This window comes from Myxine glutinosa, chromosome 6 (assembly GCF_964187855.1).
Source record: "Myxine glutinosa chromosome 6, kmMyxGlut1.1, whole genome shotgun sequence".
NCBI classification, from domain to species: domain Eukaryota; kingdom Metazoa; phylum Chordata; class Myxini; order Myxiniformes; family Myxinidae; genus Myxine; species Myxine glutinosa.
The window spans coordinates 48,348,054-48,375,998 of record NC_136266.1 but is presented as its reverse complement, the minus strand read 5'-3'; the positions used below and the strand labels follow the sequence as shown (position 1 = coordinate 48,375,998).

The 27,945-nt window shown below is 48.8% G+C and overlaps 2 protein-coding genes across 2 annotated transcripts in view; both read right to left on the bottom strand.

The window, feature by feature from the left end:
- The window catches only part of LOC137429749 (voltage-dependent L-type calcium channel subunit alpha-1D), a 519,508-nt gene extending 495,607 nt beyond the window's left edge, over positions 1–23,901 (bottom strand). Inside the window, exon 1 of the mRNA XM_078779833.1 lies at positions 23,481–23,901. Within this exon, the coding sequence (XP_078635959.1) occupies positions 23,481–23,622 (142 nt within the window). The 5' untranslated portion in view covers positions 23,623–23,901. The remainder of the gene's footprint in view (positions 1–23,480) is intronic.
- Positions 1–27,945, bottom strand: part of LOC144892601 (uncharacterized) — a 1,198,808-nt gene that overhangs the window by 314,809 nt on the left and 856,054 nt on the right. The gene's annotated exons all lie outside the window — the stretch shown is intronic.

Below are 27,945 nucleotides of genomic sequence, written 5' to 3'. Positions count from 1 at the left end.
TCTCCCACCTGTGGAACCAACCTCCATATTCTCTTCAGTCTCATTAATCCTTCCAGGTCTTAAAGACAGCTGTTCACCGCCATCTCAGATCGGCGCCAATCCAAAACCATGATCTTTTTTACCCACGTTAACCACTACCCCCACTTGACCCCAATCCCTCCTCCTTCCAAATTTCCAGTTTTCCCTCCTGAGAGCTTCCTTCTGTATCCAACTATTCCACCTCATGCAAGCTCTCCTGACCCTCATTCCATTCCACACCCATTGTTTGTCCAAGCCTTCCTCTATCTCGGCCTTCAACTCTGCTGTTGGCGTTTTCTCACTCTCTCTCAACTGTTCCTTTTGTCCTGATCAGTTCGGTGTACTAATTCTAGCTCTTCCACGAACCTCAACTATGTATAAAAAAGACAGACTCTAAAATCCTGTCCTCATCTCCGAGATATATTCTCTCATCCACTCATACTTCGAGCCTGGTATTGGCTTAGCGGTTAGGGTGCCAGCTTGGGATCCGAGGATCCTGGGTTTGAATCCCGGTCGATCGCTGAATTAACACCGAAGGGGTTGACTCAGCCTGCCATCCTTCAGAGGTTGGCAAATTGAGTATCAGTTCACTGGTAATTCCCTGTGCATCACAAGAGGCGACTAACAGGGTTGGCGACAGGAAGGGCATCCGGCCGTAAAACATTGCTTCAAAAAGGGGACCACGGTGCCCAAAAAAGGCCAACCCCTGCTCTGCAGGGAAAAATGGCCTCCAAAGGTGGTTGTTCTACTCGTACTTCCCATCGCTTAACCTTGCTTCTCACGGCAGGGAAAATTCATCTTCCTTATTTTTCCACCAATACAGACTGACTCGAGTCATTAGAAGGGCGATTTTGCCATTCTTCTGTTCAGCAACTGTTTATGTGTTCAGTCCATACAATGTGCAATGGTGCACAAAGCAGCTTTATGGATGAGTGACTAGGTTCTAAGAGGGCTATCTGTGTGCTTGTCAGAAAACTGAATGTTGTCAGTGTCATGACTACTATATGCAAGTATCTCACTGTATCAATTACATTTTTATTACTTCAGCCAAATATGTCAACGTGAATTGGACAGTTCACATTGCACCAGATGGCATTACCTGAAATTTCATTTGGGTGTCAAGCCCCCAAAGCTACACAGGAAGGGCTTTGAGCCTGCGTTATAAATTTGGTCATGGACTTCCCACTCCGCCTCTGCCATCCCACCTCCACAACCGTGCAACACGAGATCCGTCATGTACATTGCAGACCTGATGATGTATGCCCGCAAGATGTATGCAGACCATCGTAACCCCGCAACAAAATTTATTTTCCCCTCTTTATAAAAACCTAACTTGAAAGAATTTCTCACGGAACAATTTCCGTTGCCAATTTCTATAAACTCGGTTGTTTGTCAATTAAATTCTTTGAAAGTCATCCAAGACAAACCTGACCTCTTGCTAGCACAAAATGTCCTTCTAAAGATTATGATTGTGAGTAAGGATGTCGTTGGCGGCCTAAACTGAAAATATTTACAGTAATCCAGGACAATCATGGTGTTTACATGTTTAAATGGGAATTGTGCAACAGAATTTCCAAAATTCTAGCAAGTTTTCAGGATGAATTGGCCATTTTAGTCTCGATATAATGGAATACCTGTGATGAAACAATAATTACTTGTAATCAATTTGTTGTCATGTAACCGCAATTATCTTGGCAATACAAGGTTTACGATACTGTTGCGGATTTGAGAATCCTGTTTGTAAATATCACCCTGTGTAAATGTAATGATCCTTGTAAATACCTCCGTTAATTGTAAAGGTCAAAGGTCGTCCCCTTAGATAGTCCATCGCATGCACGTAGAAAATCATATACCCTTCTAAATAGTTATTTCCTTATTATGTGTTCCAGTTTAAGGCTCTGTAGCCCATTAATTGACACTGCATTGCACCGAATCGAATAAGATAGATCCCCTTGTTCAAATTCCCCCAAAACCTCCATTTCCAACTGCGTCATTGCCAATCACATTGCCAACTACATTTGCCGCCATTACAGCGAGGTCATCTCGGAGAAGAAGGTGGGAGGAGTCAGCCAAGCGCCAGGAACAAGGCGTGGCTTTGCCAACGCCTCATCAAGGGGGCGGAATCGGTGAGCCCTCGCGACCAATCCAGGCAGAGGCGAGCTCACCGATGGGCGTTTCTAAAAGGTCGGCGGCTTGATCGCCACGCGCCTTATAAAAGGAAGTTGGGAGGGACTGCTTAGGCAGATGACCGAGAGAGCCACCAGGAGATGAGTGAGGAGTCCACTGCAGCTGAGTCCACCGCAGCTGAGTCCACCGCAGCTGAGTTGAGTTGAGAAGGAGTTGAGCTTTAACGGCAGTTTGACCCGCGGCCGCGAAGCAACGCCACCGTACGAACGAGATTGAGGAGGGTTGGCGGCTGCTCACCTCGAGCCTTGCCGTTGACACGAACCGGACCCGCACCCTTCCAGCCCTGTGGTCCCACCTCCTCATCCGTCCAGCCATCCACCTCCTGCCATTCCTGTCATCATCCCCGTGTAAGTCTGACTGTCGTCTGTTTGTCTGTGTTGTCCCTGGGAATAAGTAAGACTGTATAGATAAGTAGAATTGCACCGTGTCTTCCTCTTCTGTAAATTATTTTCGTTTCTTTCCTTCTCCTTGGTTTCTTTGGTTTTGTACAATAGTTGGTAATAAATTCCTGTTCTTCCTACCTTTGCCTTCTTTCCTTCACATCCGTTCGTTTTAGAGTTTTCCATCATTGAACACCTGTGGCACGATTTGGCCAACGTTTAGGATCGGGTTTAGTATTGCTAATGGTTCGAGCCACGGGCTGCTAATCCGCTCGGCAAAATAACATCTTGTCCGCGGTCTCGAACGAGGTTGCCCACCTGCCTCGTGGAAGGAGCGGGGCAGCTTCAGGAGTGGAGACGGCCAGTGCAAATAGAAGGGGGATTAACCCCCCCCCCCCCCTAAGGGGAGTGCCGTGCTCCGTTTCCTTAACAATACATTTGCAGGCCAAGTGAAAGTTTTGTAAACGAATCCACTTGAAAGTCAATAAAAGAAGTTTATTACTGGGTCAAAAAATAATAATTTTTTGCAAGTATGTTGATCACTCCGGTTTGTGTGTTTGTGTGTTTGTCTGTCCACTCACTTATACTTGCCTACAGGTCACAATTTTAAACCGATCTTCACCTCACCAAATGGTAGAGTTCGTGGTCTGACAAAATCATATATATTTGAGGTCAAAGGGTCAAAAGGTCAACATGGTCAACCACGTTTTTTCAAATTTCTAAAATCCTCAATTCTAATCCGATTGAGTTGAAATTTGAATAGGATTTACATATGGGCTAAATGAATTCAACCATCAACTATTTTTGAGATCAGCGTAGGCCAAAAGGTCAACATAGGCCAAAGGTCAACCACTTTTTTGAAATTTATTAAATCTTCAATTTTCATCCAATTGACTTGAAATTTGAAAAGGATTTTCATATCACCTTACTGAAACCAACCACCAACTATTTTGAGGTCAACGTAGGCCAAAAGGCCAACATAGGCCAAATTTCTAAAATTGTCAATTTTCATCTGATTAACTTAAACTTTGAAGACGATTTGCATATCAAGTCACTGACTTCTACCACAAATTCTTTTTGAGGTCAAAAGGATGCTCTACTTAGTGCCATTCTACTTTGTTCTGTTTTGATAAGTGGCTCTATGAGTGATTTTCCATTTAAAAGTTGCTTACAAGCTTCACATAATGTTTGACCGAAACATTAAGTTTGCAGCCGATACTCAAGCACAAATAACGTTTTCAGCGGAATTATTTTATATTTAAACATCTTTCAGAAGCCGATAAATGGCAGGTTGGTAATTTCTATTTGGAAAGAAATGTTAGCTTGGTTTCGAATCTCACACCTTCTATAAACTATCATCTGTGGACACACAAAGATTTTCGAAGTGAGAAGTTGTTTAGACCATCACATGGTCTCTGTACTCTTGATGTTTACGTTCGTGAACTGTACTCAACGTTTGTTTCCCTCCATGTTGGCGCCTCCTGGCGGTCTCAGGATTTGCACAACCACAACGTTTCAGGAAGAATGAATCTTTGAGCAAATTTTTAAAGATATGTGCTGACCTCCGTGGGAATGAAGGTGAAGTGTCATTTTGGCCGTCATCTCTGCTTACTTGCTCTCTTCCATTGAAGAAGAGCTCAGACCAGAAATGTGGCTTCCCTTTCTTTCCCACGACAGGTGCCATACCTTTCTCAACATTTGGTTGAGAAAATGTGTTTATCTGATTTTTCCCACTAACTTATACCAACTCTAGTCCTTATGAATACTGGATTCCCTTTGTGACATCTTAGGAGGTCTAGTAGGACACATACAACAGGGTGACCCCATACAATGATGATGAGGGTTTTCCTTTCTTTGCAAGTTGCTAGGCAATGATTGTTAATGCGATATAATGGCATCTTGTAGCAAGGGAGGGTCACTGTTTGGTGCACCTTCTTGACAATCACTGAAGGTCGTCCATCTGTGAAACACATGAGTTGGATAGTTTTAAAGCCATGCTTGGCAACGACTTTATAAGCACATTGTGGAATGAGAGCTTAAGACCACCTTTAGAGGCCATTTTTCCCCACAGAGCAGGGGTTGGCCTTTTTCGGGCACCTTGGTCCCCTTTTTGAAGCAATGTTTTATGGCCGGATGCCCTTCCTGCCGCCAACCCTGTTAGTCGCCTCTTGCGACACACAGGGAATTACCAGTGAACTGGTACTCAATTTGCCGACCTCGGAAGGATGACGGGCTGAGTCAACCACTCTGGTGTTAATTCAGAGATCGACCAATATTCGAACCCAGGATTCTAGGATCCCAAGCCGGCACCCTAACCGCTAAGCCAACATCAGGCTGAATGAGAGCTTAAGCAGGTACACAAATGGTTCATACAGGATGATGCAACTCCCCAGACAGAGTTGTCCTTGACATGAGACTTTCTCCATAAAACCTTTGAAGATTGCGTCAGCTCTCTCAAGTTTTGAGACGAGAACTATCATGGAAAGACATGGTTCACTTGAAGCCCCGACTTAAATCCATGTGATTATTTACGATTAACACATTAGAAGTCGACTATTTATATAAAGGCAATCATGCTGAATGCAGCAAATGGCGAAAGTTGTGGGATTGTGCAACTCACTCCAAGAGGAATTGTGTATGTCATGGAGTTTTGTGAATAATTTAATCCATTGGTTGAAAGTAGTTCAATTCGGCAAAACAATGGTCACTTTGAACCTGTTCACTGTTCAAATACTTTTTACTGTCCAAATTATAGCGCTCTTATTCACTCCCGCTCCCTTTATTGTATGTTTTGTGTGTCCGTTTGTCTTTTTTTGTCATTGATGTTAGCTCTTTCACGAGCCTCGATCTTGCATAGAAAAGGAAATTTCGACACAGGAGGAGGCGAGGAGGTCCATCTTGCTTGAGCCATTTCCATAACTACCAACAATAATCCAATCTCCAAATCCAATGACACCGGGACTCACCCTCGGACGACACCGGAACTCGACCTCCGACGACACCGGAACTCGGCCTCCGACGACACCGGAACTCGGCCTCCGACGACACCGGAACTCGGCCTCCGACGACACCGGAACTCGGCCTCCGACGACACCGGAACTCGGCCTCCGACGACACCGGAACTCGGCCTCCGACGACACCGGAACTCGGCCTCCGACGACACCGGAACTCGGCCTCCGACGACACCGGAACTCGGCCTCCGACGACACCGGAACTCGGCCTCCGACGACACCGGAACTCGGCCTCCGACGACACCGGAACTCGGCCTCCGACGACACCGGAACTCGGCCTCCGACGACACCGGAACTCGCCCTCCGACGACACCGGGACTCGCCCTCGGACACCGGAACTCGCCCTCGGACGACACCGGAACTCGGCCTCGGACGACACCGGAACCCGGCCTCGGACGACACCGGAACCCGGCCTCCGACGACACCGGAACCCGGCCTCCGACGACACCGGAACCCGGCCTCCGACGACACCGGAACCCGGCCTCCGACGACACCGGAACCCGGCCTCCGACGACACCGGAACCCGGCCTCCGACGACACCGGAACCCGGCCTCCGACGACACCGGAACCCGGCCTCCGACGACACCGGAACCCGGCCTCCGACCCCGGAACCCGGCCTCCGACGACACCGGAACCCTGCCTCCGACGACACCGGAACCCTGCCTCCGACGACACCGGAACCCGGCCTCCGACGACACCGGAACGCAGCCTCCGACGACACCGGAACCCGGCCTCCGACGACACCGGAACCCGGCCTCCGACGACACCGGAACCCGGCCTCCGACGACACCGGAACCCGGCCTCCGACGACACCGGAACCCGGCCTCCGACGACACCGGAACCCGGCCTCCGACGACACCGGAACCCGGCCTCCGACGACACCGGAACCCGGCCTCCGACGACACCGGAACCCTGCCTCCGACGACACCGGAACCCTGCCTCCGACGACACCGGAACCCGGCCTCCGACACCGGAACCCGGCCTCCGACACCGGAACCCGGCCTCCGACGACACCGGAACCCGGCCTCCGACGACACCGGAACCCGGCCTCCGACGACACCGGAACCCGGCCTCCGACGACACCGGAACCCGGCCTCCGACGACACCGGAACCCGGCCTCCGACGACACCGGAACCCGGCCTCCGACGACACCGGAACCCGGCCTCCGACGACACCGGAACCCGGCCTACGACAACACCGGAACCCGGCCTCCGACGACACCGGAACCCGGCCTCCGACGACACCGGAACCCGGCCTCCGACGACACCGGAACCCGGCCTCCGACGACACCGGAACCCGGCCTCCGACGACACCGGAACCCGGCCTCCGACGACACCGGAACCCGGCCTCCGACGACACCGGAACCCGGCCTCCGACGACACCGGAACCCGGCCTCCGACGACACCGGAACCCGGCCTCCGACGACACCGGAACCCGGCCTCCGACGACACCGGAACCCGGCCTCCGACGACACCGGAACCCGGCCTCCGACGACACCGGAACCGGCCTCCGACGACACCGGAACCCGGCCTCCGACGACACCGGAACCCGGCCTCCGACGACACCGGAACCCGGCCTCCGACGACACCGGAACCCGGCCTCCGACGACACCGGAACCCGGCCTCCGACGACACCGGAACCCGGCCTACGACGACACCGGAACCCGGCCTCCGACGACACCGGAACCCGGCCTCCGACGACACCGGAACCCGGCCTCCGACGACACCGGAACCCGGCCTCCGACGACACCGGAACCCGGCCTCCGACGACACCGGAACCCGGCCTCCGACGACACCGGAACCCGGCCTCCGACGACACCGGAACCCGGCCTCCGACGACACCGGAACCCGGCCTCCGACGACACCGGAACCCGGCCTCCGACGACACCGGAACCCGGCCTCCGACGACACCGGAACCCGGCCTCCGACGACACCGGAACCCGGCCTCCGACGACACCGGAACCCGGCCTCCGACGACACCGGAACCGGCCTCCGACGACACCGGAACCCGGCCTCCGACGACACCGGAACCCGGCCTCCGACGACACCGGAACCCGGCCTCCGACGACACCGGAACCCGGCCTCCGACGACACCGGAACCCGGCCTACGACACCGGAACCCGGCCTACGACGACACTGGAACCCAGCCTACGACGACACCGGAACCCGCCCTCCTACGACACCGGAACCCGCCCTCCTACGACACCGGAACCCGCCCTCCTACGACACCGGAACCCGCCCTCCTACGACACCGGAACCCGCCCTCCTACGACACCGGAACCCGCCCTCCTACGACACCGGACCCCGCCCTCCTACGACACCGGAACCCGCCCTCCTACGACACCGGAACCCGCCCTCCTACGACACCGGAACCCGCCCTCCTACGACACCGGAACCCGCCCTCCTACGACACCGGAACCCGCCCTCCTACGACACCGGAACCCGCCCTCCTACGACACCGGACCCCGCCCTCCTACGACACCGGAACCCGCCCTCCTACGACACCGGAACCCGCCCTCCTACGACACCGGAACCCGCCCTCCTACGACACCGGAACCCGCCCTCCTACGACACCGGAACCCGCCCTCCTACGACACCGGAACCCGCCCTCCTACGACACCGGAACCCGCCCTCCTACGACACCGGAACCCGCCCTCCTACGACACCGGACCCCGCCCTCCTACGACATCGGAACCCGCCCTCCTACGACACCGGAACCCGCCCTCCTACGACACCGGGACTCGCCCTCCTACGACACCGGGACTCGCCCTCCTACGACACCGGAACTCGCCCTCCTATGACACCGGAACTCGCACTCCTACGACCCCGGAACTCGCACTCCTGCGACCCTGGAACTCGCCCTCCGACCCCGCAACTCACCCTCCAACCCCGGAACTCACCCTCCGACACCGGAACTCACCCTCCGACACCGGAACGCCCGGAACTCATCCTCCGACACCGGAACTCAGCCTCCAACGACACCGGCACTGACACCGGCACTCACCCCGCCCCTCCCCCCCCCCCCTCAACGACACTGGAATTCACTCCCCCTCCCCACAGGAATTCACCCCCCCCCGCATCCACCCACAACAACACCAGAACTCATCCTCCCACCCCCTCAACGACACCGGCACTCTACCTATCATTTTATACACATCAAAACTCCCCAGTCGGATTGGTAAATGTGTCATTACTTTGTAAGGAGCCACTCCCAAGTAACTTTTCCGAGCCCAGGATTCTCCCAGACACAAGCTGAGTTCGAATGAAATGAAACGGAACTACGCATGAATAAATGCATACTTTGCCAGCTCGTTTGAAAAAAAACAAACTTGGCAACTCGCAGGAAATATCGAGGTTTTAAAGACGTTTGAACAGCACGACTTAAAGCTTGAAAAAAAAAAGTTTAAAATCGCAAAGATTCCCACAGTCCGGCCCGGGGTCTCTGCCTTTTCGCACGCACACTATTTCTGGAAGGAAGGCAGAAGCGGAAAGCCGATTGTTGATCCTGCAGAAGCGAATGCCATGCTCGATGCTTCCGGAGAAAACAAGCACAAGGAAGAGTGCAAATTGCTGTTTCTTTATATAATATTCCCGCCATGACATTTCATTATAAAACGACCATTGCTGATGCTCCTAATAAATAGCTACGACTACTACTTGTACTTGTACTACCGGTACTACATGTTTGACAGCCCCAACTATTCCAGCCTGGCTGTGGGGTTGCCTGGGAACGTTTTTCGTCCAAGTCTTTCACGAACCGGTTGACTTGGTTTGACGGAAGGTCATTTGGGCGGGGATTTAAACTTTTTTCAGGATGCCGGCGATAACTTACCTACTCTCCGTAAAAGACACCGTGGGATCTTAACATCCGATGACGACCAGTGCTGGCAGGCGGATACTGCACACATCGATGCATCCGCATGCGAAACACCAGGACGGCAGTTTATAACTATAGCTGCGTCGGGGTTCCAACCCAGGCTGAAGCGCTCAGAGGAGACTTCTTGTACCTCTTTGCTATCCTTCCGGCTCAGAGAGACGCAGACGTTCCATGCTTGGATTTTCTCGTTCTCTGCGTTTTCAGCTAAACAACATGCATCTCGGTTATTCCCAGGCTCCACGCGATGGAGTCCCGTGGGGACAGAAAAGCATCCATTGTACGTTTCAATGCCAGGAACCAGGTGCGGAGGGCGCGGCCGGTTCTTGACTCATACGAATGGTTTGTTGTACGTTGAGAGAGGCTGGACGCCAACATGGCTGCGAGGATGAAGCCCTCTGACCAAGTTTTTTTTTTTTTGCAGAGATGACACAACTTTGCTCATGAAGACCAAATTACCTGTAAACGACATCTTGTTGATGATGTAGGTATATATGCGAACCCACAGGATCATTACCTTGCCATTTCGGGGGGGGGGGGGGGGAGGGGGAACTTCACCATTTGGTTTTCCCCCCAAAACCTGTAATTAGCTCACTCAGTCGTTCGAGGCAGAGGGGCGGGTGAACCGTGAGTGGGAAAAATCCCGACCGTGAGCAAAATGAATGGTTATTATCAGCGCACGGGTTATTATAGATAATACACACAACTGCACAATATGCAGGTAGACGATACACACATGATGGCATGTTTAGGCGATACATGCATGATGGCAGAGTTAGACGATACAAAAGGATGGCGCGTTTAGACGATACATGCATGATGGCACGTTTAGACGACACGTGCAAGATGGCAAGTTTGGACGATACATGCAAGATGGCACATTTAGACGATACATGCATGATGGCACATTTAGACGATACCCGCATGATGGCACGTTTAGACGATACACGCATGATGGCACGTTTAGACGCCACGTGTAAGATGGCAAGTTTGGACGACACATGCAAGATGGCAGAGTCAGACGATACATGCATGATGGCGCGTTTAGATGATACATGCATGATGGCACGATTAAACGATGCATGCAAGATGGCGCGTTTAGATGATACATGCATGATGGCACGTTTAGATGATGCATGCATGACGGCGCGTTTAGATGATGCATGCATGATGGCACGATTAGACGATGCATGCAAGATGGCACATTTCGAGGATACACACATGATGGCATGTTTAGGCGATACATGCAAGATGGCAGAGTTTGACGATACACACTTTTTTTTTTTTTTTTTTTTGTATACAGAATCGAGGCTCGTGAAAGACCTAACATTTATCACACAAACAAATCAAACAGACAAACAAAGTATATAAAAAGGGGAGCGGTAGACAAGATGGGGAGAGAAGGGGAAGCACACAAACACAACATTTGAGAGCAGGGACATCGGGAGATGTGTGGGAGGGAGAGGGCTTGGGGGGGGGGGAGGCGTGGGAAGGGGGGGGGGGGGGTGGGAGAAGTGTAAAACACAAAGACACCAAGGACTTCCAGTAAAGAAGTTGGTATTTCAAAAAAGTGGATTTGGGGTGAAATTAGTGGGGGTAGAAAAGATCAAGGTTTTGGATGGGGGAAGATAAGAGATGGTGGTGAACATCTGTTTTAAAGACCTGGAGGGAGGAGTGGGCTTGAAGAGAGTGAGGGAGTTTGTTCCAGAGGCGGGATAAAAGAGCAATGAAGGAGTGAAGGTGAGCAGAGAGTCTTGATTTTGGCAGTTTAACCATAAGAGGGTTGCAGGCAGATCTTGTGCGAACTGTAGGAATATTTGGGGGACAGAGCTCAGAGAGAGCTGGGGGAGCAAGGCCGGAGAGGAGTCAGTAGAAGACGGAAAGACCACCAACCTGCCTGCGGTGAGTAAGTGAAAGGCCCTCGAAGATAGCTTCATCGCTGGAGATTCCAATGATTCTGAACGCTTTGGTTTCAACAGCATGAAGACGAGCTAGGTGTGAGGCAGGAGCACCAGCCCAGAGGGGAGAGCAGTATTCCATTGAGCTGCGGATGAAAGCCTTGTATGTGGTGAGGAGCTCAGGTGTGCCAAGGAAGGACTTTGCACGACGGAGGATGCCCAGTTGGCGACTGGCTTTGGAGGCCAGATTTGAAATGTGGTTTTCCCAGGAAAGATCATGGCAGATAGTGAGACCCAAAAGCTTGAGTGACAGAACTTATTGGAGAGGATTATTCAGAAAGTGGATGGGAGGGTTGTCCAGTCGGTCTTTTCGGAGAGACATCGTAAGAGTGTGAGATTTGTCAGGATTGAAAGACATGTTCTACTTGTTTGCCCAGTCTGTGATTTTGTCCAGGTCTGCAGAGAGTGTGGAGGCTGCAGACTGCCGATCTGAGGGATGAGGAATGGAGCGGCAGAGAGTGGAGTCATCAGCAAAGAGATAGAGAGGATTTTCAAGAGAGTCAGAGAGATCATTGATGAAGACCAGAAAAAGCACAGGGCCCAGAACACTGCCTTGGGGAACTCCAGCCTGAACAGGAAGAGGAGATGAGAGAAACTCATTCAGGGCCACACGTTGACGACGACTAGAGAGGAAGTCCGCCAGCCATGCGTGGAGATTTCGATGGTTACCAAAGGAGGAGAGTTTGGTGAGCAGAGCGGGGTGCCAGACCGTATCGAAGGCACGTGATATGTCAAGGGAGACAGCTCTAATTTCCTGTTTGGCATTGAGGACCTCCATCCATTGTTGAGACAGCAGAAGCAGCATGTCCAGAGTAGAGTGACCTGGTCTGAAACCAAATTGATGATCAGAGATCAAGCCATTGGAGAAGAGGAAAGATTTCATATCCGAAGCAATGATGGATTCCATGACTTTGCCGATAATTGGGAGAAGGCTGATTGGTCTGTAGTTGCTAGGATATCTTTTTGCACCTTTTTTGTGTAAAGCGGTGATGTTGGCTGATTTCCAAGCAGATGGCAGATGACCTTGAGCAAAAGAGAGGGTGAAGAGAACAGAGAGAGGGAGTGAAAGAGCGGAAGAACAGGATTTTAGGACCCGTGGGCTGATGCCGTAAGGTCCAGTTGCAGAATCAGAGTCGAGGGTTGACAGAAACTTTTCAACCTTGTCAGGAGGAAAGGACACAGAGCCCAGGAGCAGCTGGGTACGACTGGGTATGGTGGGTACAGAGAGGGATGGGTTTGGGACACAAGATTTAGAGGCAAACACAGAGTTGAGGCATTCAGCTTTTGTTTAGGCGTGATGGCATGTTTAGGCGATACATGCAAGATGGCAGAGTTACGCGATACACACATGATGGCATGTTTTGGCGATACATGCAAGATGGCATGTTTCGGCGATACATGCAAGATGGCAGAGTTAGACGATACACACATGATGGCATGTTTAGGAGATACATGCAAGATGGCAGAGTTAGACGATACACACATGATGGCATGTTTAGGGGTTACATGCAAGATGGCAGAGTTCGACGATACACACATGATGGCATGTTTAGGCGATACACACAAGATGGCAGAGTTAGACGATACACACATGATGGCACGTTTAGACGATACATGCATGATGGCAGAGTTAGACGATACATGCAAGATGGCGCGTTTAGATGATACGTGCAAGATGGCAAGTTTGGACGATACATGCAAGATGGCACATTTAGACGATGCATGCATGATGGCAGAGTCAGACGATAAATGCATGATGGCAAGTTTAGACGATACACACAAGATGGCGCGTTTAGACGATACATGCATGATCGCACGTTTAGACGATGCATGCAAGATGGCGTGTTTAGACGATACACACATGATGGCATGTTTAGGCGATACATGAAAGATGGCAGAGTTAAACGATACACACATGATGGCATGTTTAGGCGATACACACATGATGGCAGAGTTAGACGATATACACATGATGGCACATTTAGACGATACATGCATGATGGCACGTTTAGATGATACGTGCAAGATGGCAGGTTTGGACGATACATGCAAGATGGCACATTGAGACGATACATGCACGATGGCAAGTTTAGATGATACACACAAGATGGCACGTTTAGACGATGCATGCAAGATGGCGCGTTTAGACGATACGCACATGATGGCATGTTTAGGCGATACATGAAAGATGGCAGAGTTGAATGATACACACATGATGGCATGTTTAGGCGATACACACATGATGGCAGAGTTAGATGATACACACATGATGGCACGTTTAGACGATACACACATGATGGCAGAGTTAGACGATAAACATATGATGGCACGTTTAGATGATACATGCATGTTGGCAGAGTTAGACGATACACACATGATGGCATGTTTAGGCGACACACACATGATGGCAGAGTTAGACGATACACACATGATGGCATGTTCAGACAATGCATGCATGATGGCAGAGTTAGACAACACACACATGATGGCATGTTTAGACGATGCATGCATGATGGCATGTTTAGATGATGCATGCATGATGGCACGTTTCGACAATACACACATGATGGCACGTTTATACGATACATGCATGATGGTGTCGTTGGCGTATACAACCAAGATGGCATGTTTTGACGATACATGCATGATGGCACGTTTAGACGATACCTGCAAGATGGCACGTTTGGAGGATACATGCGAGATGGCAGAGTTAGATGATACACACATGATGGCACGTTTAGAGGATACATGCAAGATGGCACGTTTAGATGATACACACATGATGGCACATTTATGCGATACATGCATCATGACAGAGTTAGACGATACACACATGATGGCACGTTTAGGGGATACACGCATGATGGCACGTTTAGACGATACAAACATGATGGCACATTTAGACGATACATACATCATGGCAGAGTTAGACGATACATGCATGATGGCACGTTTAGAGGATACACGCATGATGGCACGTTTAGACGATACACACATGATGGCACATTTAGACGATACATGCATGATGGCACGTTTAGAGGATACATGCAAGATGGCACGTTTAGACGATACACACATGATGGCATGTTTAGACAATGCATGCATAATGGCAGAGTTAAACGACACACACATGATGGCATGTTTAGACGATGCATGCATGATGGCACGTTTCAACAATACACACATGATGGCATGTTTATACAATACATGCATGATGGCACCGTTAGCGTATACATACAACCAAGATGGCATGTTTTGACGATACATGCATGATGGCATGTTTAGACGATACCTGCAAGATGGCACGTTTCGAGGATACATGCAAGATGGAAGAGTTAGACGATACACACATGATGGCACGTTTGGAGGATACATGCATGATGACACGTTTAGACGATACACACATGGAAGCATGTTTAGACGATACATGCATCATGGCAGAGTTAGACGATACACACATGACAGCACGTTTAGAGGATACACACATGATGGCACATTTCAACGATACATGCATGATGGCAGAGTTAGACGATACACACATGATGGCACGTTTAGAGGATACATGCATGATGGCACGTTTCGACGATGCATGCATGATGGCACGTTTAGATGATACACACATGATGGCACGTTTCGACGATACACACATGATGGCACGTTTAGACGATGCATGCAAGATGGCGCATTTCGACGATACACACATGATGGCATGTTTAGGCGATACATGCAATATGGTACAGTTCGACAATACACACATGATGGCACGTTTAGACGATACACACATGATGGCACGTTTAGACGATACACACATGATGGCACGTTTAGAGGATACATGCAAGATGGCACGTTTAGACGATACACATATGATGGCATCTTTAGACAATGTATGCATAATGGCAGAGTTAAACGACACACACATGATGGCATGTTTAGACGATGCATGCATGATGGCACGTTTCGACGATACACACATGATGGCATGTTTATACGATACATGCATGATGGCGCCGTTAGCATATACAACCAAGATGGCATGTTTTGACGATACATGCATGATGGCATGTTTAGACGATACCTGCAAGATGGCACGTTTCGAGGATACATGCAAGATGGAAGAGTTAGACGATACACACATGATGGCACGTTTGGAGGATACACGCATGATGACACGTTTAGACGATACACACATGGTAGCACGTTTAGACGATACATGCATCATGGCAGAGTTAGACGATACACACATGATAGCACATTTAGAGGATACACACATGATGGCACATTTCGACGATACATGCATGATGGCAGAGTTAGACGATACACACATGATGGCACGTTTAGAGGATACATGCATGATGGCATGTTGAGAAGATACATGCAAGATGGCACGTTTCGACGATGCATGCATGATGGCACGTTTAGACGATACACACATGATGGCACGTTTAGACGATACACACATGATGGCACGTTTAGACGATGCATGCAAGATGGCGCATTTCGACGATACACACATGATGGCATGTTTAGGCGATACATGCAATATGGTACAGTTCGACAATACACACATGATGGCATGTATAGACGATACACACATGATGGCACGTTTAGACGATACACACATGATGGCACGTTTAGACGATACACACATGATGGCACGTTTAGACGATACACACATGATGGCACGTTTAGACGATACACACATGATGGCACGTTTAGAGGATACATGCAAGATGGCACGTTTAGACGATACACATATGATGGCATGTTTAGACAATGTATGCATAATGGCAGAGTTAAACGACACACACATGATGGCATGTTTAGACGATGCATGCATGATGGCACGTTTCGACGATACACACATGATGGCATGTTTATACGATACATGCATGATGGCGCCGTTAGCATATACAACCAAGATGGCATGTTTTGACGATACATGCCTGATGGCATGTTCAGACGATACCTGCAAGATGGCACGTTTCGAGGATACATGCAAGATGGAAGAGTTAGACGATACACACATTATGGCACGTTTTGAGGATACATGCAAGATGGCACGTTTAGACGATACACACATGATGGCACATTTAGACAATACATGCATCATGGCAGAGTTAGACGATACACACATGATGGCACGTTTAGAGGATACACGCAAGATGGCACATTTAGACGATACACACATGGTGGCACGTTTAGACGATACATGCATGATGGCAGAGTTAGCCGATACACACATGATGGCACGTTTAGAGGATACATGCATGATGGCACGTTTAGAAGATACATGCAAGATGGCACGTTTAGACGATAAATGCATGATGGCACGTTTCGACGATACATGCATGATGGCACGTTTAGACAATACACACATGATGGCACGTTTCGACGATACACACATGATGGCACGTTTAGACGATGCATGCAAGATGGCGCATTTCGACGATACACACATGATGGCATGATTAGGCGATACATGCAAGATGGCAGAGTTCGACGATACACACATGATGGCATGTTTAGACGATACACACATGATGGCACGTTTCGACGATACACACATGATGGCACGTTTGGACAATACACACATGATGGCACGTTTAGACGATACACACATGATGGCACGTTAAGACGATTCACACATGATGGCACGTTAAGACGATACACACATGATGGCACGTTTAGACGATACACACATGATGGCACGTTTCGACGATACACACATGATGGCATGTTTAGGCGATACATGCAAGATGGCAGACTTCGACGAAACACACATGATGGCATGTTTAGACGATACACACATGATGGCACGTTTCGACGATATACACATGATGGCATGTTTAGGCGATACATGCAAGATGGCAGAGTTCGACGATACACACATGATGGCATGTTTAGACGATACACACATGATGGCACGTTTCGACGATACACACATGATGGCACGTTTAGACAATACACACATGATGGCACGTTTAGACGATACACACATGATGGCACGTTAAGACGATTCACACATGATGGCACGTTAAGACTAGACAACTCTTGTATGGTGCTGTTCTCTATTGCGTTCTCATCTTGTGTAATACTGCGCATTGTTATTTGCATATTCTGTATCTATTATCTTATTCTAATATCTACCATCGCTTTCTTTGTCTTGCAGATTGATTGTTCATCGTTGTTGCTAATAAACCTGCATTCAATTGATACATTCTTGTTTATGAACAATCAACTCATCTGAAGATGCCTGCTGCAGTCTGCCCCTTCCCGAGCTGTGTCTACGTTACTGACAGCACTGACAATGCCGTTGCTGCTATCCAGCTCTCCATCCACGCCATGACTCACACGTCCATTGCACCAGCCAAACCGGACAAAGTCAGCCGTCCTCGTATCCAAACCGGCGGTACCAGCGAAGATTGGCAATATTTCACCAGAAGATGGGATGGTTACAAGGCAGCGACCCAGATAATCGGCAATGATGTTCGCGTTCAACTCCTTGAATGTTGTGATGATAATCTACGACGTGACCTCCACCGCAGCAACCCACGCATTGAAATCAAGGACGAGGCAGCTATACTACAAGCCATTCGGTCCCTTGCTGTCCGAGAGGAGAATACCATGGTGTCCCGCGTAAACCTCCACAACATGCGACAGGACCGAGAAGAACCAATTCGTACCTACGCAGCCCGTCTGGCTGGTCAAGCTGAGATCTGCAAGTTTTCTGTTGTATGCTCATGCAATCCCCCTACTGATGTCAACTACACCAAGGACATGGTTCGCGATGTCCTATGTCGGGGACTCGCCGATCAAGATATACAACAGGACATTCTCGGCGATCAAAATCAGAACATGAGCTTGGAGGAAGTTCTCATTTTCGTCGAGGCCAAGGAAGCAGGGAAACGTTCCCAGAATGCCTTGCTCGATAGTGAAGGTGCTCATGGCGCAAGCCAATACAAAAACTGGAAGAACAAAAGAGCCCTGATCACTACCGACAAGCAGGTGGCCATTTGTAGTTATTGCGGCAAAACTGGTCATGGCAAACAGCCGAACATCGACCAAAGGCGTCAATTCTGCAATGCCTACGGGAAAACATGCAGTAAATGCGCCACTCGCGGCCATTTTGCACATGTCTGCCGGGGAGGCACGAAAAAGGCGGACAACAAACCTACGGACAAATCAATGGATGCTCATGATGTGGAAGAAAGCAGCCAGGTCCACGATCTCCTCTGCTCTGTCACGGAACGAGAAACGGCCATTTGGAAGCCGCAAATTAAAAGGGCCATGGCCACCTTGTCAACTCCACTACACCTCGACCACCATATATTTGACCACCTCTCTGGCTGGACCAAGAAGAAGTCTCAACCACAGCCGTACATAAAACTCATAGCACGGATCGATAAGGAATCTTATGACCATTTCGGCCAGCCACTGTCATCCCGACCAAAATCGGCCAGGCTCCAGGCCATGGCCGACACTGGCTGTCAAAGCTGCCTCACAGGACTTAATATTTTCCACAAACTCGGGCTGCGTAATGAAGACCTGTTACCTGTCAACCTGAAGATGAATGCTGTTAACAGTGGAAGGGTCCGGATTATCGGCGCCATGCTCCTACACCTGTCTGGTCGCACAGCCAATGGCGACATTATTGAAACCCGACAAATCTGCTACATCTCACCTGACACACGGAACATGTATCTCAGTCGTGAAGCATGCGTCGATCTAGGCCTCGTGTCTAGTAGCTTCCCAACCATTGGCGAATCCAACACAGTTGGTGCTGCAGTGGCAGCAGTTATCGATGCAAATTGTAACTGCCCGGAAAGATCGCTTCCCCCTACACTGCCTACATCTATCCCATTTCCGGCCACTGACGAGAACCGAGAGAGGCTGGAGAAATGGCTACTGGAGTACTACAAAAGCAGCACATTCAATGTCTGCGAACACCAGCCACTACCCCACATGGAAGGTCCGCCTCTCACACTGATGGTTGACCCCGAGGCAACACCAAAAGCGGTGCACACCCCAGTGCCTGTCCCCTTACACTGGCAGGCAGAAGTCAAGGCTGGTATCGATCGCGACATCAGGTTAGGGGTCCTGGAACCGGTGCCAATTGGTGAACCAGTGACATGGTGCAGCAGAATGGTCGTCTGTCCAAAGAAGGATGGGACCCCACGGAGGACAGTTGATCTGCAACCACTGAATGCGCACTGCACACGTGAGACCCACCACACCCAGTCACCCTTCCATCAAGCAATGGCGGTGCCACATAACACCAAAAAGACGGTAACAGACGCCTGGAATGGCTATCACAGCGTTCCAATCAGAGAATGTGACCGCCATCTGACAACGTTCATCACACCATGGGGCCGATACCGTTACTGCACCACTCCCCAAGGTTACATCGCTTCAGGTGATGGATACTCCAGACGATTTGACGAAATTGTATCGGACTTCAAAAACAAGTCCAAATGTATTGATGATACCATCATGTGGAGCGACACATTGGAAGAGAGCTTTTTTCAGGCATGCAACTGGCTCGACCTGTGCGGCCGTAATGGGATTACGCAAAATCCGACGAAATTCCATTTTGGTCAGGACACGGTCGAATTCGCTGGATTCGAGATCACCATGGACAGTGTACGACCATGCCAAAGGTATCTCCAAGCGATACAGGACTTCCCCACACCAAAAACAATTACTGACATTCGCTCCTGGTTTGGGCTAGTCAATCAGGTAACATACTGCTTCAGCATGACCGAGAGGATGCGACCTTTTCGGGACCTCCTAAAACCATGCACCCCCTTCTACTGGGATGCAACACTACAATCCCTATTCGAAGAATCAAAACGACTCATCATATCTGAAGTCGCAAATGGGGTCCGGATCTTTGACAAGGAACGGACAACATGTCTCGCAACTGACTGGTCGAAGGATGGGATTGGCTTCTGGCTCCTCCAAAAACACTGCAGATGCCCTGGTGAAACCCCACAGTGCTGCCCCGATGGCTGGAAAATCACCCTTGCTGGAGGCCGCTTCACCCATGCAGCGGAGTCGCGCTATGCTCCGATAGAGGGTGAAGCTCTAGCAGTGGCGGACAGCCTGGAAAAAGTAAAGTATTTTGTGTTGGGATGCAAGAACCTGATTATTGCCGTCGATCACAAGCCCTTAATCAAGCTTCTTGGTGACAGACGATTAGAGGACATCCATAACACGCGGCTTGCCAACTTGAAAGAAAGGACCCTAGCATATCGTTTCCGAATTATCCACATCCCGGGAAAACGACACTGCGTACCAGATGCGATTTCACGACATCCGTCGGGTGCCAGACCATCGGAACGACTGCCACTGGTGGATGACATTTCCTCCATTATGGATGTGGCCACATCGACTACACTAAGACAGCACACCTTGACTGGGCTGTGGACCACAGATGACGACACTGGCATGGAAATGGCTATTTCTATGGCAGCCATCAAGACACTCGATTCTGTGCGGTCCGTCACTTGGGACGATGTTCGGGACGAAACAGCAAGTGACACTCAGATGCTGCAGTTACTCAATTCTATTGAGCAGGGTCTACCTGCCAGTCGGGACGATTTCCCTGTGTCCATTTTGGAATACTTTCCCTTCCGTGAACACCTCTACACTATTGATGGCATAGTGGTCTACAAGGGGAGGATTATCATCCCACCGAAGCTACGGAAGCTTGTCCTTGAGAATCTTCATGCTGCTCACCAAGGAGTCACGGCTATGACCACCCGAGCCAGCAGCTCGATCTTTTGGCCTGGAATCACTCCCCAGATTCATGAGATGCGCAATCGCTGCTCACACTGCAATCGGATGGCCCCATCGCAACCAAGCGCTCCACCTACAGCCTCAGCTGAACCTGCCTACCCTTTCCAGTACGTTTGTTCAGATTACTTTCATCACAAGGGTCGGAGTTATTTGGTCACCGTTGATCGTTACTCTAATTGGCCAATCATTCAGCTAACAACTGGCGGGGCACAAGGCCTAGTGAAATGTCTGCGGTCGAACTTCGCCACTTATGGTATCCCCGACGAATTGGCATCTGACTGTGGGCCAGAATTCACGGCACATGACACCCAAGACTTCTTGCGTCGGTGGGGCGTTAACCATCGGTTGTCATCCACTGCCTTCCCACACAGCAACTGTCGTGCCGAGATCGCAGTCAAAACATCGAAAAGATTGATCACCGATAACACTGGTTCCAATGGTGAACTAGACACTGATCGGTTCCAACGTGCAATACTCCAGTACCGGAATGCACCGGATCAGGACACTAGGTTGTCTCCAGCCATGATCATCTTCAAGAGGCCAGTCAAGGACTTCATACCCATCATCCCAGGCAGATACTTGCCATCGGACACCTGGCGGGAAACACGCAACAATCGTGAGGAAGCTTTGCGCATTCGGCATGCCAGGGAGATCGAAAGACTCTCTGAACACACGACAAAACTACCTCCACTGGCCGTCGGGGACCATGTCCGGATCCAGAACCAGACCGGCCTGGAACCACGAAAATGGGACCGGACCGGAACCGTGATTGAGGTAAAACAATTCGATCAATACGTTGTCAAGGTGGATGGCTCCGGAAGAATCACTCTCCGGAATCGTAAGTTCCTGCGACGTTTTACGCCTTTCAGCATGACAACTCCCACTACGACTGGCAAAAGTGGCATGCTGCCAACCGTTATGCCAAGTGTTATGCCAATCGTTCCGAAATACTTAATGTCTGGTACCCAACCCATCGCCGCTCCAAGAGTCTGTCTCAATCCTGTTACCACTCCCCAGAAGGGTGAACCCCAACATGTCATTGCGCCGGGCTTACCATCACAGACACTCCGCTCCACCACCGCGATGACACCACCTGCGAGAGTCGCTAACCAACCACATGTGCAGACCACCGCCACACCTCCACGGTCACTGCCTATTTCTGCCCCCTTGACGGTTCGGGTGATGATGGACCAGCTGGAGGGGACTCCGGCGTCGGACAGGGCGATAGTGAACCACCCACCGGAGACTCCCACAATGGACCAGGAAATTACGAACTGCCCTCAGAGGACTCTGACGATTGATCGGGTGGTGACGGGCCGCCCGAAGCGGATTATCAAACCACCAGCCCGATTCAATTCAGAAGAACATCAATTATAAACTCATGTGATCCTTTTTCTCGGTCTCCAGTTTCGTTCTATTCTGTGTCACAATTGAACGTTTTTGGGAAAGGGAGATAGACAACTCTTGTATGGTGCTGTTCTCTATTGCGTTCTCATCTTGTGTAATACTGCGCATTGTTATTTGCATATTCTGTATCTATTATCTTATTCTAATATCTACCATCGCTTTCTTTGTCTTGCAGATTGATTGTTCATCGTTGTTGCTAATAAACCTGCATTCAATTGATACATTCTTGTTTAAAGACGATACACACATGATGGCACGTTTGGACGATACACACATGATGGCACGTTTCGACGATACACACATGATGGCACGTTTCGACGATGCATGCCTGCTGGCGCCGTTAGCGTATACAACCAAGATGGCATGTTTTGACTATACAGCCATGATAGTATGCTTAGATGACACATGCATGGCCCAGTAAATAATAAACACATGATGGTGCGTTTCGGCGATACACACATCACCCATGATGGTGTGGTTAAGTAATACATATATGATGGGTGCAGTTAATGCACTCCTTGTACTATCGAGAGAAAGAGTACGTAGAAACAATACACAAAATGAATTGCAATCTATTTTCGCGTTCATTGCACAGAAAACCGATAAGGTGTAGCGAGTGTAGCGACGTCGCTTAGCAAACGGTCTGTTCGACACTGATTGGGAAACATTTTGCTGTTGACTCAGGAGCGCGAGACGTGTCGCCGCCGCCGTTAATCGGCTCAATTAACGCGCCAAGAAACTCGTTCGCAATTATTAATCGTGCACCTGGCGCAGCACAACAAAGACTCGCTCGGTGTTGCACCTTTTAACGGCGAAGCGAGTGTCACACACGTGCATGGCCGCCTTACCTGCGCCGAGGCTGACGGGCGGGATCCTCGGAGAGGAGACGCTCGCCACCTTCCCATGGTACCTGCCGTCGTGGCGGTCCGCGCGCCCTCCCAGTCGGTGGCTCTTGAACTTTCCCACGATCTCCAGGAATGGATTGGCCATTCCCGCGGCTCTGCGATCGAGGCAATGCGACGGATGCACAGCCAGCCCTGGGGCCTTTTCGCCTGGAGGAACCGGTCCCAAGGTTTGGGGTCGGACCGAGATTTAAAATGACCTCGTCCTGGATATGTAACTCAACCGCCGTCAGGTGGGCAAAAACATTCCCAGAAGGCAGTATGGACGAGTCCTTTAGGGGGTGAAATCACGAACCCCTCCAAGATGACCTCCTCATATTAGAGATCCAGAGGTGTTGCTTCTGTCAAAGGTAAACAGTTGCGCAATGATGTCCGTGTGGGCGCGGCGCAGGTGGCGGGAATATCGGAGCAATGCGCGGCGTCACTTCCTCCGGGCCTTGTGGGCAAAGCTCGTCCCGATATCTCACGGTGACCTCACGACTCGGGCTCCTGCGGAACGGAACCACCTAGGTGTAGTGTGGGTAGTGGGGGCAGCGGCTTCTGGGCGAGGAGGGCGCGAGGGCTGGGTCTGAGAGTGCGCGTTCACGGGATAGCCGCCTTAATCGCAGCTCGTTCGCTTTACATGCAACAAGGCGCTTTCGGGACATTTTGTGCGAATGATCTTTTTCATACTCTCAAAACCTCCATATTAATTGGACGCTGCGCTCCACAAAGCATTATCGTACCTGTATGTATGACGTAGGATCTAGGTAAACAGGTGTAGGGTGCAAAAGCTCGCGAGATGCAACGCGTCCGTCCGAAGAAGCATGAACAACAGTAATAGGTAGATATACAGTCGGTTTGTGCTCAAGTTTCCAAGATGATTCATCGATTAAGCCCCCGCCATTCGCTACCCTGCCGCGGCCCCACCCCTTCTCCCCCGAAAGGTTCACCTGCGCTGCGACACGATGTGTGGACGCTCACGGCGGGAGGACCGACTCCCACGCGCCCTCCTGCGGGGTCTTGGCATCTCCCGTTGGATCCGAGCACCGTCGCTAATTGTGTGGCCCTGGCGCCTGATCCTTACTAATTAATTTCCAAACAATATGTGCAGTAGGGGGGAAATTCCTGCTCATTTACCGTTACGTATCGGACGCTGCGCTTTGCAAAAGGAATAGGTCACGTGGAAGAGTTACAAGCTTTATCGATCGTCACAAACATTGCTTGCAGAAACTAGGCCAGGTGGAAAAATACGTTTTCCTGCCCCCATTGGGTTTTTTAGGAGACACTATCTCGGTACCGAACTGGATATCCGTTCGCTCCCGATGGGAGATCAACCGACCTTTGCAAATGCTTAAATGAAGGGTGTGACACGGTTGCGTTGGGCCGAATGGCCAGTAGAATGGAAGCGCTGAGACGCCATCAATCGATATATAACCATACTATCCATGACCATAATATCCATAACCATACAATCTATAACTATACAATCCATAACTATACAATCCATAACTATACAATCCATAACTATACAATACATGACCATACAATCCATAACCACACAATCCATTACCATACAATCCATAACTATACAATCCATAACCATACAATCCATAACCACACAATCCATAACCATACAATCCATAACCACACAATCCATAACCATACAATCCATAACTATACAATCCATAACCATACAATCCATAACTATAAAATCTATAACAATACAATCCATAACTATACAATCTATAACGATACAATACACAACTATACAATCCATGACCATACAATCCATAACCATACAATCCATAACCATACAATCCATAACCATACAATCCATAACCATACAATCCATAACCATACAATCCATAACCATACAATCTATAACTATACAATCCATAACTATACAATCCATAACTATACAATCCATAACTATACAATACATGACCATACAATCCATAACCACACAATCCATAACCATACAATCCATAACTATACAATCCATAACCATACAATCCATAACCATACAATCCATAACTATAAAATCCATAACTATACAATCTATAACGATACAATACACAACTATACAATACATAACGATACAATCCATGACCATACAATCCATAACCATACAATCCATAACCATACAATCCATAACCATACAATCCATAACCATACAATCCATAACTATACAATCTATAACAATACAATCCATAACTATACAATCTATAACGATACAATACACAACTATACAATACACAACTATACAATACATAACTATACAATCCATGACCATACAATCCATAACCATACAATCCATAACCACACAATCCATAACCATACAATCCATAACCATAGAATCCATAACATACAATCCATAATTATACAATCCATAACGACACAATCCATAACTATACAATCTATAACTATACAATCCATAACTATACAATCTATAACTATACAATCCATAACTATACAATAATAATAATAATTCATTTATTTTGTATAGCGCTTTTACACAACTATACAATCCATAACTATACAATCCATAACCATACAATCCATAACTATACAATCCATAACTACACAATCCATAACTATACAATCTATAACTATACAATCCATAACTATACAATACACAACTATACAATACACAATTATACAATCCATGACCATAATATCCATAACCATACAATCCATAACCATACAATCCATAACCATACAATCCATAACTATACAATCCATAACTATACAATCCATAACTATACAATCAATAACTATATAATCCATAACTATACAATCCATAACTATACTATCCATAACCATACAATCCATAACCATACAATCCATAACAATACAATCCATAAGCATACAATCCATAACTATACAATCCATAACTATACAATCCATAACTATACAATCCATAACTATACAATCCATAACTATACAATCCATAACTATATAATCTATAACTATACAATCTATAACGATACAATACACAACTATACAATCCATGACCATAATATCCATAACCATACAATCCATAACCATACAATCCATAATTATACAATCCATAACGATACAATGTATAACAATACAATCCATAACTATACAATCCATAACTATACAATCCATAACTATACAATACACAACTATACAATACACAACTATACAATCTATAACTATTGTTACGTGTTCCTCTGCGATCTCTTGGTCTCGGTACACCTCCGAACTTCGAGAGGAGCCACGGCAGAAAAATATGTTGCTCTGTGTTAGAAAGCAATAGTGAAACCACACCAATGATTATAAATGAACAAATAATCTATCTATAATTCCAGTAATCTCTGTGTGTCTGTATGCGACCGCTGTTTCTCGACAACTACCGGTCCGATATACTTGAAACTTGCCAGGTATATTGCTGGGGACCCGAGGATGTGCCTTTTCAAGGTTTGAAATTAATCGGACAAGTGGTTCCCAAGGTATGGTCACCGTACTCGCAAGCCGTTCGCTTTGGCTTTGCGAATAGACCAAACCATTTCATGTAAATAGAGGGGGGGGGTTCTCTTTGGCTTTGCGAATGGACCAAACCATTTCATGTAAATAGAGGGGGGGGGGGGTTCTGTGGTCGTTACTGCCACGTGGTTTCAAAGTTTTTTTTTGTTGTTGTTGTTTGCACGCATGTTTTTTTGCACGCACGTACGGGCAAGCACGTACGGGCAAGCACGTACGTGCGGGCACGCCCTAGTATATTGAAAATCACAGGAATAACGGTACAACAAATGGCAATTAAGAGTGCACTCTATATACCATCAATAAAGTCGGATAACTCACTGCGCTCCCAGCGAGTGAAACGGACACTCCTCAATGTCTCTATAACCTTTTCCAAGGCGAATGTGATTCGCTCCAGCGGTCGCTAAAACGATATTCAGTCGAAGCCCGAATCTCGCACTCCAGTCGATATTCGAATCGCGTACAGTTGACAATGGTGATCGCCCCGCCGAAACTGTACAACGGCGCCCTTCAGAGGGGCACCTTCACCGCTCACTCAGCGAACCGCAACGTAATTGGAGACGAAACGGTCGCGCACACACATCCCTGACAAACGGTAGGATGTTGGGGTGAAGATGACGCGAGGCAAAACCTTTGTAGGTGTCTGAAGCGCGGCGTTCAAAATGGCCGACGGCTCTTACTTGAGCCGATGCGACTAGGCGAGGATTCGTCGAAATCTCAGTGCCCAAATCTGACCACGCAGATTTTCCACTCCAGCGATAATTCCTATCGCCGGATGTCCCTTCAAGGAACTCAAAATTCACTCGTGACTTTCGGTAGACCAGGCTCGCTATGGAGCCTTGACGTCACGCGTCTTCTCCAACTTTGCTCGCGCCGCCTCTTCCTCTTCACCTCCTCCTTCCGGTTCGGTTTCCTGTATCAT